General features: G+C 40.0%; 1 protein-coding gene across 2 annotated transcripts in view; it reads right to left on the reverse strand.

Moving 5' to 3' along the window:
- The window catches only part of G3BP1 (G3BP stress granule assembly factor 1), a 35461-nt gene extending 22884 nt beyond the window's left edge, over positions 1 to 12577 (reverse strand). Inside the window, exon 1 of one of the 2 annotated variants that reach the window (XM_027545902.1) lies at positions 12338 to 12577. Coding sequence is in view for 1 of the 2 variants with exons in the window: in XM_027545901.1 (XP_027401702.1) it covers positions 11671 to 11769 (99 nt within the window). In the remaining variant the exon portion in view is untranslated. Of the gene's footprint in view, positions 1 to 11670; positions 11868 to 12337 lie in introns of those variants that run through there. The other variant, XM_027545901.1, reaches the window with a different exon arrangement.
- Positions 12578 to 14265: the final 1688 nt, after the last annotated feature.

Consider the following 14265-nt stretch of genomic DNA (forward strand, 5'->3'; position numbering starts at 1 on the left):
AGATTGACTCATAGACCAAAAAGATCACTTCAGCAATTCTTGGGTTTTAAAAGGAATAAACATTATAAGAAACAAAGCAAACCCACATAGACCAGTGAGATTTTATACGTTCAAATTTACTGTAATCAGACAAATGCTATGGGGAAAAAAATATCCCTATGAAGAATTAACTCATTATTCCCAATATTCAATTTTTGTAAACTGAACATAACAACATCAAAGGTACATATTTGCAACGTGCATTTCAATTTTCCCAAGCTACTAAACTCAGTTGAGGGTTCCACAAGGAAAAAACAAAGCAGTGTTCCACCTGTAACATTACAACATACTACCGTGGTGGTATAAGGTTCAAGTGCGACAATACAGCTTTGACAATACAGATACACAGTATCACATTTTTAGTCAAACTAAATCAGAGATTTTTACTACCTTTAAAAATTCTAAATTGCTTATTTTATATCTAGATCAAAAAATGAAAACAGGCAAAAAGTAACAAGCAAGATGTTTTTATTCAACAAAATAATCCCTGCCATCTCAAAATTAAGACTTAAAGTGAGTGCGCTGGAATATTTAAAAAGGCACCTGGCACATGGTAAGTTTTCAAATACTGTCACTCACTACTTTAAAAAACCCTTTCAAAAACGTATCTGGCATGAGATCACCCAATTTTTCATTTGAGGAGATAAAATCACCCTGAACTTTATAAACGTAAAGGCAAAGAGAGGTATGTATAATTAACTACAGCATAAAGAAGAAACAAGACAAACTGCATTACAGTTTTCTTAAAGAATGGGCAAAATGGATTGAATTTGGTTCTTGCACAAGCAGGATGTGGAGATGTTTATCCTTCACTAGTCTATGATTGCATTATTCTTAAATTACCTGTACCATTTATTACTTGTTTCACCAAACTCTACGAAACTAGACTAATAACATCAATCTAACTGTATCCTTTGACACTGCTAAGTAGTTTCATAATAAATTTCTAAATAATACTTTATCAAATACTGCTTACCACATTCAATCTTCTCACGCAAAATGATGAAAATCCTCCAGGTTACAATATCAAAGGTTAAGAAAAAGAAAAACTTACAGACCCCATCTACAACTTCTCCTTTCCCTTTGAGATTATCTAGATAATTCAAATTAAAAAAAAACAAACAAAACAAAAACAACTCCATCAGCTCGATTACACCATTATCATCAATGCTTTATCTTAGGTCATTGTCATAAAGCCACGAAAGGGAAACATATTTATATTTATATAGCAAATTGATCTTTACTTCATTTGTGATTTTTTTCTTTTACTATTATAATTCTGAAGCTTCTCAGAAAAATCTGTATTATTCACCAAGTTTCTTATTAGTTTAACAGTTTATAGAATTGAGTATCTTGCAAACTAGGGTCTCAATTAGCATTTTAAAATGTTTCAAATAGATGACACTTTATTTCAGGATTACCTCATATAGTCTTGCAGACTCCCAAGGATTATATTCACACTATAAGCACTATATGGTTCCATTAAATTGGAAACTCCAGCTCAAGTCTCTCCTTTAAGCTCATCTATAATAAATATCAACCAATCAGCTCAAGGGAAATGGTAGCAGTACTTAAAAATAATACCTCTGTCAACTACAGAAGTTGACAGATACTTCTGTCGTATCTCAATAATTGAGAAAAAAAGAAAAAGTAACAGAATACACATTATTTTAGTGCTAAAAAACTATATTGCTTCAATGCTTAAAATAAAGGAGGGGACTGATTCTTAAAATAGCCAATGGCTTCAAGAATGCTATATAAGTCATGGTCAGATAAAAAGAACATTTGAAAGAAGGCTGCAAGCTTCCTTTAAGAGTTAAGTTTCTTAAGAGACCATTTCTTATGTAACTTTCTAGCTCCAAAACTGTATCTGACACACTCACGAATAAAAAGCTTTCTTTCATTCATCATTTTCATCACAAAAGATGTTTATCTTTTTTTTGGTTAGAATTTTATACAAGCAAAGCAGATTTTTGATCATCCATTTGTCAGGCTGAACTGTCAAGGTTGTCCAGAATTCAGATTATAACAGCAGATACTTTTTTTTTCAATGATTAAGAAAAAGTCAGAGAAAACTAAGCAAAGATGCTTAGGGGAAAAAAACCTAAGCTGCCTGAGAGGGAACAGACTGGGAAGGACCTGAGGGGAACTGCCTGGGGTGAGAGGACTCGACGCATTTGAGTGATGGCTTATTGTACAAAACTAAAAATCTTTTCAAATTGAACTTTAAAATTCTATAATTTTGTGGTTTGCAAATTATGCCTCAAAAGTTTAAATAAAAAAAAATATTGGAACGATAAAATGCTGTAGAGTAATTAACAATACTGAACACCCAACAGCACCAGTGACTACAAAACGTTTGGGGAAGTTCTTCCGTCATCTAAGACCATACTCTGCAAGTTTTGTGAATAACGTCAGCATTTCCAGTAAAAAATAAACTGTAGGACTTCCCTGGTGGTAGAGAGGTTAAGAATCTGCCTGCCAATGCTGGGGATGCAGGGTCGATCCCTGATCCAGGAAGAGTCCACATCCTGAGGAGCAACTAAGCCCGTGGGGCCCAAGTACTGGTCGCACACTCCAGAGACTGCGAGCACCAACTGCTGAGCCTGCGCGCACTAGGGCCTGTGCTCCACAAGAGAAGCCACTGCAGCTAGGGAAAGCTCACACGCAGCGAGAAAACCCAGCCCAACTGAAAATACATTTAAAAAAGAAAACTTTGGCATTTGAACCCAAAAGATTTAGTCTATATGAGACTCAATCAATTCTCATCAGAAAAATTTTATTTGGTAAATTAGCTCTCTGAAATCTCCATCTTCATTTCTAGTTCAAACATAAAACAGAAGCTATCAGGAATATGTTAACATTGTACCTTCTGAGAATAAAGTCTCACCCTGGTTCACTAGAACTCTCAGTTCTATCAAATTATATCTAAAATAATGAAAGCAAACAAAATCAAATTGCATTTTCTCAGAAAAACTAATGTTTTACCAGTTCCTGATCTATTATAATTAGAAACTATGCATACCAATGAAAATATATGCTAAAAATTTCTCAAGATCCTCCCTTATTTATTAAATACTCCTGAAACACTGTGTCCTTCTAGAAGAGCTTTTGCAAATTTAAAATACTATGGATTCTGGTTGTTACTTATATAACAGCACATGCCAATGGATACATTACTGCTTGGACTATGAAGCATGTACCATAATCAGAAATAGCAAACAAACTAAACAGTCTTATCCTTTTTAATTATCAACAGCAAATCCTCCTTCCTTGTGCTGATGTGAAGACTGGGAGACTTCCTAAAATATAACATGCCACTCCCAAGACTAAATAAGTAAGTCTGCTGAACATTCCAATTATATCTAATTTGGAGACCACTCTCTTAACACTGCCTTCAGATCTAAAGGACAAATTTTGGGGGGCATATATTACAACTCAGAAATCAGTATAGTCTAGAAAGATCAGTGATGAAAGAAACAGGACCTGGCAAAAATAAAGGGAAAGGGAAGAAATCACTCACTTTCATTAAAGTTTACATTCCACTAATTTTCTATCCAACTTTGTAATGTTGTGACTGTCATAATATACCAAAATGGGCATAGGGGACAAGAAAAACATATTTTAAAAATTATACTTTCTCTTACTTTTTCAAGAAATACTTTAAAGGTCCTAGGTTAGAGAAAGGGGAATTACAGAACAGTTTTTGCTCTAAAGAAGTAAAGGAAAACATGGCCACTTAGAAATATATCCACTACTGTATTCCTGAGCTAGTAACAATTTCTCTAGTGCCCCTCAGTTCTTTCATCTCTAAAATTAAAATCATAACTGCAAGAACTAAGTGTATGATAGTAAGCACTTAATATTAACTGTTACAATATATTGATATTGTAACTATTAACTGTAACAAACAACTGTAACAAAACTGTAACATTTCTACATTCCACCATTTTCTGTCACCCAGAAGAGTATTTCCTTAACCATTTTGCTAGCAAAATAAGAACAGGATTATCTCTTTCAAGAGTAAGTTTTCTACAGAGTTCCCTTGGACTACAAAAAGCCCAAGCACCTAATATAAAACTATGTTTTACTGAACTTCTAGGCTGACTTGATGACAACAGTGTTCCACTCATGAATGCCACATAGGAAGACTCGCCTGTATGCCCATAGAACGTAACTGGTCCAATTAAACTGTAAAACCAAATCAAGTGCACGTCTTAGTATCGTAACTTTTAAACATGCATCGTGAAGATAAAATAATTTTAGTGTGTTCACACTATGTTACACATAAAAACTTCTACTCTTTAAAAAATATAAACAAAGCATCATGTATAATGCTCAGTGGCTCAGTTGTGCCCAACTCTTTGCCACCCCATGGACCCTATCCATGGACTATAGCCTGCCAGGTTCCTCTATGCACAGGATTTACCTGGCAAGAATACTGGAATGGGTTGCCATTTCCTACTCCAGGGGATGTTCCCAATCCAGGGTTCCAATCTGTGTCTCCTGCACTGGAAGGCAGATTCTGGAAAGCCCTAAGATAGTCACATAAGCACTTAAAAGATTAAAAAGCGATACAATTGATAACTACACCAGTTTAACTGGAGTGAATTTGAGTATTTCTGGGAAACTACAATATAAAGTCACCCTATTTATAGCAGTCATATAAAGTCAGTATGAACTAGATCTCAGAAACACAGTCACTTGCCAAATATGTACTTGTATGATAGCCCTGAAACGTTTTTAAGCGTGTTCAGTATATGTAAAACAGTACATTGTTCAGATACACAGGTAAATATATTTTTAAAATAGTCTGGATATAAAAACAGACAAATAGACCAACCAAACAGAATAAAGAAATATACTCACACATAAATAAACAACTGATTTCCAAAAGGGCAGACAATTCAGTAGAAAAAGGGTATTCTTTTCAACAAATGGTGCTAGAACAACTGCATATCCATATATACAGAGAGAACCTCAATTCAAGCTTCACAGTATATTAAAATTTAACTCAATAGTTTTAGATGAAACCTAAAACTATAAAAATTCTAAAGAGAATCTTAATGACCTTGGGTCATTTTTGGATATAACAAAAATGTATTCTATAACAAGACAGATTGATAATGTGAACTCCCACCAAAATTAAAACCTTTCAGGGACTTATCTAGAGGTGCAGTGGTTAAGACTCACTGCTTCCAATGCAGGGGGTGCAGGTCTGATCCCTGGTCAGGAAGCTAGGATTTTGTACACTGGGTGATGTGGCCAAAAAGGTTTTCACTTTGCAAGAGAGACTATTAAGAGAATGCAAAGGCAAAGGCTTGCAGTAAATATCTGGAAAGCAACTTGTATCCAGAATATATAAAGAACTCTCAAAGCTGAATAACCCCATGAAGAATTAGTGTAAGACCTAGAGACAATTCATCAAAGAAATTATGAAAAATGCTGATCAATATCATCGGTAATTACAGAAATGCAAAACAAAACCACAGTAAAGTACCACTGACACACCTGTCAGAGTGACAACTTTAAAGGCTGACTCTACAGTGTTGCAGAGAAGGAAACAGCATCCCACTCCAGTGCTCTTGCCTGGAGAATCCCAGGGATGGGGGAGCCTGGTGGGCTGCTGTCTATGGGGTCACACAGAGTCGGACATGACTGAAGTGACTTAGCAGCAGCAGCAGCATACAGTGTTGGCCAGGATATCGAGGAAAAGGAACATTCAAACACTGCTGGCAGGAATGTAAAACAGTATAACCACTTTGGAAAAGTTAGGCAGTTTTTTAAGAAGCTCTATTTGTAATAGCCAAAAGCTGGAAACAAACCAATTTCCTCCAGCAGGTGATGGATAAACAAATTGTTGTATATTATAGAACAGAACAGTCAATACTAGTCAGCAATTTAAAAAAAAAAAAGAAGCACATATTGTATAATTCCATTTATATAAAAATTCTAGAAAGTATAAACTGATCTTCAGTGACAGAAAGCAGGTAAGGGATCCCGGGGGGCAGAGGAGGAGGGGGAGTGGACAAGAGAGAATGCAAAGGAGCACAAGCGACTCTGGGGGATGAGCGCTATTTTCACTGCAGTCTTGGCTGTGGTGATGGTTTCATGGGTATAAACAATGCCAAAAGCTATCAGATTCTACACTTCAAGTATGTGCAGTTTACTGTATGTCAATCATACCTCAATAAAGCTATTTTTTAACCCACTAATATAACAGCTTGGAAAGACAAAAGGTTGTCTCACAAGAAGAGAGGAGAATGGGAACCTACACATGAAAATAAGCAAATTTTAAAAAGTGATGCAAAATGTTAACTGTCAATTCTGAGACAGAGACATTTAAGGAATTTTTTTACTCTATTTTAATACCTATCAAAAACACTAAGAAGAAATAAACAGTGAGAGTTTCTGTCTACTAACATAAGTATACTAAACTATTGTGAAGTTTGCTGCAAGGCTATGCTATGTACTCAAACATGTGAAATCTGGCTTAACTATCAGAAATAAAAACGCTTTCCAGGAACCAGAGAAACTATTGCAGAAACCAAGCTACTCTAGCGCACAGCAAGAGCAGCATAACCATCACTGAACTTACTACTGTTCAATCTATTTTCCAAACTCCTCACGTTTACCACCTGTTACCCTCCTTCAAAGTTCTTCCTGACAACTCCTTGGAGAAATGGGACAGGCAAAAATACAAGGTGAGTCTGAAGTATCTGATAAAGGAAATGCTTTAAAAAAAAAAATAGGCAAACATCAAAAGGACACAAGTCAAAACTAGAACAACTGAAGCAATAAAGTAATAAGTAAAAAAGCAAAATTAAGTTAGAAGAACACTGGATTACAACCCCCTAAAATAACTAAAAATCCAAAAATTAATGGGTAAAGTGTTTAAAAAATGGGAAAATGAAGTTCTTAAAAAATATAGCAGGACTTTTCTGGTGGTCCACCAGTTAAAACTCTGTGCTTCCAATGCAGGGAACCTGGGTTCAATCCCTAGTCAGGGAACTAGCTCCCACATGCCATAATGAAGAGTTCAGAGCCACAACTAAAGATCCTGTGTGAAGACCCTGCACAGCCAAATAAGTAATTTTTTTAAATGAAAATAGACACCTTTCTTACAAAAAATTTTAAATGTAGAAAAAAACAAGGGAAATATAGAATTACCATGAGAACACCTCAAGAGCTGCAGGCAACATCTACTAATAAATGAAAAAATTTAGCAGGGAAACTAGAGAAACAGAGTATCTGCTTAAGTTCCAAGTGTCTTCCCCGCAAAATGTTCAGTTACCTACAGTGGCAGCTTTAATACATGTTCACAAATTCTAAGGCTCTCCTTCCTTAGTGACTAGCTTCTAATGAAAATAATGCAAAGGAAAGAAATACTACCTGGGAGCCACCATATTATCAAGTGATCAAGGTTAAAGTCAACCAGGATTGATATTATGTGCCCCGGGACGTGGTGGGAAGGCTAAATCACCTCTGTATTTTCCCCAACTTCTATAACCTTAGTCTACCCAACACCAAGTACACTCAAATTGAGATCAAGTGTCAAGGTCATTAAACACAAAGAAAATACAACAAACTGGCACAAATGAGAGGAGCGAAACCAGGGAGACTGGAGGACTAACTGCAATGTGGTATCTTGGCCTGGATTCTGAAACAGAAAAAAGGACATCAGTGGAAAAACTAAGGAAATACAAATAACGTCAGTCCTTTAGTTAACGGGACTTTATCAACATCAATTTCTTACTGTCGATAAATGCATCATGATTAGGTATGATGCTAACAAGCAAGATGAGTGAAGGATATACAAGACATGTCTGTATTCCAACTCTCCTGTAAATCTAAAATTATCTCAAAAACAAGTTTCCCTAAGAGAAAAAAACTTAAGAATTGGGAAACTTAATTCACTAACTTTTCTTGGTTTTTAATATCCCTCCCCCAATCCAGCAGTAAAACCCAGTCAACTAGATTTACAATTAAGCAAAAATCTGGCCTAAGACAAAAAAATACTTTTATAATACTTCGTCTATGAAATTCCTTAAACATGAATTTTCTATGCTTTAGATCTCATAAAGTATAGGTGGATGTATGCCAGAAGTAAGCTTAAGATAGTTGATAAACATGGGGTATACTTGTGGCAGGTTAAAAAAAAAAAAACCTAAAAAGGCAGGTGCCACTGATGCCTTCCAAGATTCTAAAACCTTGAAAATTTTTTAAAGAAGGAAATATATCTAGCACATATCTCTACTAGATACACCACGAGCTTTACAAAATAGTTGAAGACAATTACTTGGGTTACAGAGCTCTAGGTCTTATAAGCAAAAACATGAGAACACCTAAAATGTGTGAAAGAACTTCAAAATACATAAAGGGTTATACAAACAGGCAAGGATGCTGCCACACAGCCACCGAAGGATGACACTCCCACCAAGTCCAAGTGTGTCCCATGCAAGAAGCCAGTTTTCTCTATGAACCATCTCTAGTATTTGCTTTTTATTAAATATCTGAAATACATCACACAGGCTAAACAGCTAAGCAGTCTGACATGAGACTGGCCAGTGGTCAGAAGTGGAAATCTATCACTTGATGTCATCTAAAGCCTTGATTTTATTTACAAAGGCCACAGTCTTCAAGAGAACTTTTAATTACTTTCTGCTCTGTAAAGCTCCCTCTTCCTACTCTTCATGTGCAAATTTTTCCTAATTCTTCACCCTCTTCACCTAATCAGGTTTGCAATTAAGTTTTCCCAACCAAAGCCAGATGACATGACTAAGGATACTAAAAAAATAAACAGAATGCTGATTTTTGAGATTTAAAAACATAAATGTAGTTGTTCACCATAGAGTGATCACCAACTACAAGTGATTATAGTGCTGAACCTCAAATTTAACTCCATGGCTGGGAGGATAGTATTGTACTAAATGTCCTATAGCTGTTAAAAACTGACTAGCCAGAGGTGGGAAAAAAAGCTTTTCTTACCTACTTACTTTAACAATCATCTTCTTTTAAAATCAGTAAACCTTGCCAAGGCAGTCTTAAAGCACAATTAAATGAATATACAATTTATACTTGAATTTTGAAATATTTTAAAAAACAAATCTGCAAAATGTTGAGATCAAGTGACTAATGTTATAAACTGGCAAAAAGAAAAATTGGTTTAGGTCATACATGCAGGCTTTATATCAAATTTCATCTTTTAACACTGCCCCATCCATCTTAAGTATATACAGTTCACAAACCTATACAAATTTAAAACTAACTTCTGCCCTTTACTTTCTAGCCAAACTACTAAAACCAATTATTAAAAATGTAAATTACCAAAACCTGCTGTGAAGTAGGTCACCAAGAAACATTACCAAATCTAATGTTCCCTTAACAGACTGTCAGCTGAGAACAGCAAACCTGAGTTAAATAAAAGAACAAAGAACTACCTACTTTTCTACCAGTTAGAAGAGGTACAAAAGCTTATATTAAAAGGATTTAACAACAAAAGTAATCTCTAGTTTGGATGGGAGACTGGAAGGCAGACAAGTCTTATATTATCACAATTTGCTTCAATTAATTAATTGGCTCCAGATAAATGAAAGCACAAGTCATCAACCAGGCTACCAATCTGTGAAATACATTTTCATATTCCTACCCAACTGGAACCCATTTGCCTGAAGTCAAGAGATTTTTTAAAATATCTAAAGGGGAAACTAGCAAAAATTCCCCTCATTTAATGCACAAACTTTCATTCTGATATTTACCTCAAGTAACAATTAGTGGACTCAAAATTAACAGTTTAAATGTTGGTCATTAGTGTTTCAACATTTGATAACTTAAAATGTTACTAGTTAACTGGTGTCTAAATGCAGGTAACTGTAATGGTTACAAGAAGGCAGGTTCCGGAACTTCCCTGGTGGTCCAATGGTTAGGACTCCAAGATCCCAGTGCAGGGGGCCCAGGTTCACTCCCTGCTCAGGGAACTAGATCCTACATGCCTCAACAAAGACCCAGCACAGGCAAAAAAATTTTTTTTAATATATAAATTTTTTTTAAAAAGGCAAGTTCCAAGGAAAACAATGTTCTACTCCAAGCTATCTGCCATTCAGGAAAACACCAACAAAGATTAAGAGCCTATTCCTAAGATATTTCGATCCTGTATTTACTGCTACTTTCAGTTAAGAAATATGGAAATTACTGGGTAAATGGAAATACAAAAGTGTTTCAAAGCTTTTTAATTTACTTATGAAGATGTGAATCATGTGTTCCCTCTAGCAGCAAAATAAGGGCTTCCCTAGTGGCTCAGACAGTAAAGAATCTGTCTGAATGCAGAAGACCTGGGTTTGATCCTTGGGTTGGGAAGATCCCCTGGAGAAGGGAACAGCTACCAATACAATTTTCTGGCCTGGAGAATTCCATGGATAGAAGAGCCTGGCAGGCTACAGTCCATGGGGTCGCAAAGAGTCGGACATGACTGAGAGACTTTCACTTAGCAGCAAAAAAATTCTTATATAAAGGTCAATTCTAAAAAGTGTATGCACACACAAAATAGATTTTTAAGAGAGAAAGGAAAAGGTTGACAGTCATTTCAATCAAAATTCGGAAGAGTTAGCTCCAAAACTCATTGCAGCTTTAGCTCAAGTAGAGACATTTGTGATGCCAAGTAATGATTCATACCTGCAACACAGGAATATTTATTATTTCATTAAGCCAAGGAATAAACTAGCTTTGAAAAATCTCAAATGTAACTCCACTAGAAAAATTTACACTCAAGTTTTTGAAAGTGTCTTCTACCTTTGCATATAACGGGAGCATCTACAAAATACTAAATAAATGTATGAAGACAAAAGCTTTTCATCCATAGAAGTTCCTAACTGCCAGAAGGGTAAGATTTCCAACACCTCAATCATCCCTAATTCATACAGCTTAGGCTCCACAGAGGGTCAAGCCTGTACTGTAAGTAGGCACCAAGCTTTCCACTCCAATTTCAAAATTTCACTTACACATGCTGGCCAGACTTGAACCTCATCGCTCTGCAACCTCATTTTTTTCAACTTCAGAAAACGAGGAAGTTAATCTTGTGGAAGGTCTTTCTCAAAACCTTGCTCCAATTAAAAAACGGAGGGAAAAAAAGATTCAAGATCTAATATCAGAGCCTAACTTCCTGCTGGCGATAACTTCCCATCATCAGGCCGTAAAGATCGAATCCGAGAAGGAACACTGTCCAGGATCACCTGGACGTATTGATTTTATTCTACACTTTCCCCAGAAGCATTTAGGGCAGCAAACCTGTAGGAAGATGTGTAGAAAGGAACCCTTTCTTACCCTTTGTCATAATCCCATGTCCAACCCTCTTCTCCCTGGAAACCCGCAAGTAGCCCAAGTACAAATAAATGCCTCTGCAGTCGGTCTTCCGAGGCTGCGGTTGCCCCCAGGGACTAGAGCTCTGGGGGCAAAGATACCCTGTGGCCGCACAGAACGCTGGAACAAAGAATGAAGCGGGTTCGGGGACTAGGAGTCAGAAGGCCTGAGTTCAAACAAATACCTGCCCCTTATGGGCCCGTGTGCCTCTGACCGTGTCACTCCATCTCTGGGCCTTCGAGTCGGCTGTAAAAATAGGAAAATCACTGTACCTACCTCATCGGGGCGTTTCAGGAGTAAAGAAGAAACACACAAGTTGCTCCGCACAGTGCCTGGCACATAGTGAGGGCTTAGAAAAATGTTAGTTATTATCATCACTCAATACCCATGAACTCGCTGCCCCTCCTTTACTCCCTGTACAAAAAATCGAAAACCTAGGAGCAGCATTTCGGCTTCCAGTGTCGACAAATTCTCACTGCACTTTCGTGCCTCACCTCCCCCCACCCCCCACCACCATCAAAGAAAAGCCTCCTCTGGTCTAGGTTAAGCTGGAGCTCCCACCAAAGGAGGAAGGCCTCGCTGGCGCGCGGGGAAAGCGAGCGGGAAAAGCTGACGATCCGGCCGCGCGGGGCCCCAGGCCCCCAAGATCACCCTGGGGCCCGGGCGGCGGCCGCGGCTCGCTCTCGCCCCGCGTGGCCGTTGGGCGCGGCACGCGCACGCGGCGGACGCGGACACGGCCACGCGCGCCGGGCCAGTAGGGGCGGAGGGCGGAGAGTCGCCGCGCGCCCGTGCGCCCGCCGCGCGCGCCTGCGGCCGTTGGGGAGGGGGGGCGGACGGTGGGCGCGCCTGGCGCGGTCGCCGTTCGGACTTCTCCTCCCTCCCATCAGAGCCCCAGTTAGTCCGCGTCCTGGGGCCGCCCAGCCCCGCCCACGCTCCGGCTTACCTGCACGGCTGAGCGGGAGAGGAACAAGCTCTGCTCCACGGCACGGCAAAAGGTAAAAAAACCCCTCACGCAACTGCGTCCGCACACACGCGTGCTCCGTCGCCGGGCTATATAACGGTGACTCAGCCTAACTTGTTGCGGCCAGGTCGGCCAGGCTGGTGGCCAATCCCGACTGCGTCCTCTGGGCTTTTCGAGCAGCAATTGGGTACTTACTCAGGATGAAGGCGTGGCTCTTGATTGGCTTTAACTCATGCCTATGAGACTGTGAAGAGCTCGTTTCCCTAGTAACGAATTGGCATTGAGAGAGGCCAATAAGTGAAGGGTACGGTGTGAAGGAGGGAGGGAAGTTCTTTGATCGATGTCCATTGTAGCCAATAAATATGTGGGGCCGCTCCCATTCGTTAAAACTTCTTCCCCTGGGCGGAGATCAGTTCTCCCTGCAGGAGCGGTTGCTCCACAAGGTGGGGCCCGTGTACTTTGGGGAAGTAAACCCCAAGCAACTAGGAGGTGGGCGCCAGGATGGCCAAGGAAGCCCCCGGCCAATCGCAGTGCGGGAAGGAGCTGATTGACGCGGGGGTTGGACAGCACCAAGGAGACCGAGCACCGGGTCGCCGTGCCCTCTGGGGCGGTTCTGAGGTTCTACTGGTCCCTGCTTCTGTCTCCTTTTTCGTTTCCTTTCTTCACTCCTTGGGTGCGATCCCTGAGACCCCTGATCCCACCTTTTCCGCACAGTTTGATACCAGGGGAACCAGGTGATAAAGTTTCCCGTTGTTTGGTTGTTTTGTTTCTTTTTTATACCAACTTTATTTCCATGTGGCCGCCTAAGGGCACTTGGTGGCTCCCACCATTAGTCAGCACTATTGGACAACTATTCAGGGAAACCAGAGGGGAAAGTAACTCCCATTGTGTACCTAAGATCCTGTTTAAAAAAAAAAGTCTCACGTGAAGAGCACTGAGTTTAAAGACATATTTCCACCCCGCGGTTCTTAGCAAGTGCTGCTGCAAGTCATTCGTGCGCGTCCATTCAGAAACGGGAGTTTGTAAATTCTCCTAACGGTTTGGGCCTTCCTGCAACATCCTGGGCGTCACCACCATTGTCATTCAGATTTCCAATACTGTGGCTGTGGGGGTTTATTTCTTCGGGTCGTTATGTCTTGACAAGGTAGCTTGTCAAACGCCTTTGTGAACACCCCGAAGCTTCCGCGAAACACTTCAGGCGCTCCAGACTGGTCCTGTCCACGTCTCTTACTGTTTTGTTGGGCCCATAGGTCACCATGAGCGGTTTTATATGAAAACACAGGGTCACGCCTCTGTCCCGTTCTCCTTCCAGGCATGTGACCCTGCAGCAGGGGCTCGCGTTAAGTTTTGCAAATTTGGAAATGAAGCACGTGGAGCCTCTCTATTGGAGACAAGGGGGCGCGGACAGCAGCCGGTGAAGTCGGAGGTGCGGCCCCAGGAGCCAAGCGGGAGCATCCCTTTGGCCCCCTAAGCCCCATCCAGCAACGACTTGGCTCATTCAGCATTTATTGGGCTCCAGGGGCTGGGATCAGAGACGATCGAGACGCTGTCCCTGCTGGCTGTCATCCATTCAACTAGCCCGGACGCCGCGCCGAGAGCTCCCCAAACTGGGGAACCGGTGTGTGGGGCTGTGGAGGCACCTGAGGGAACTCGGCTCAGGCAGAAGCTGCTAAAGGTTTTCTGGAGTAAGGAACCTACAGGATCGTGTTTACCTTGCTAAGAAACTTGAGCTTTATTCTGAGAGCGGTGGAGAGCCCCCAAAGGTTTCTTAAAAGGGTGGACTAAGAGTTTTGCATTTTACAAGACAACTTTCCAAATTGAAAAGCTAATGAGAGCTGGTTAGCAACCCTTGAAATTCACAGATTGGTAATTTAACCCAGTTGGCCTGAGATCGGGGGTCCAGGCTATTC

Source organism: Bos indicus x Bos taurus, chromosome 7 (assembly GCF_003369695.1).
Source record: "Bos indicus x Bos taurus breed Angus x Brahman F1 hybrid chromosome 7, Bos_hybrid_MaternalHap_v2.0, whole genome shotgun sequence".
In the NCBI taxonomy this organism is placed as follows: domain Eukaryota; kingdom Metazoa; phylum Chordata; class Mammalia; order Artiodactyla; family Bovidae; genus Bos; species Bos indicus x Bos taurus.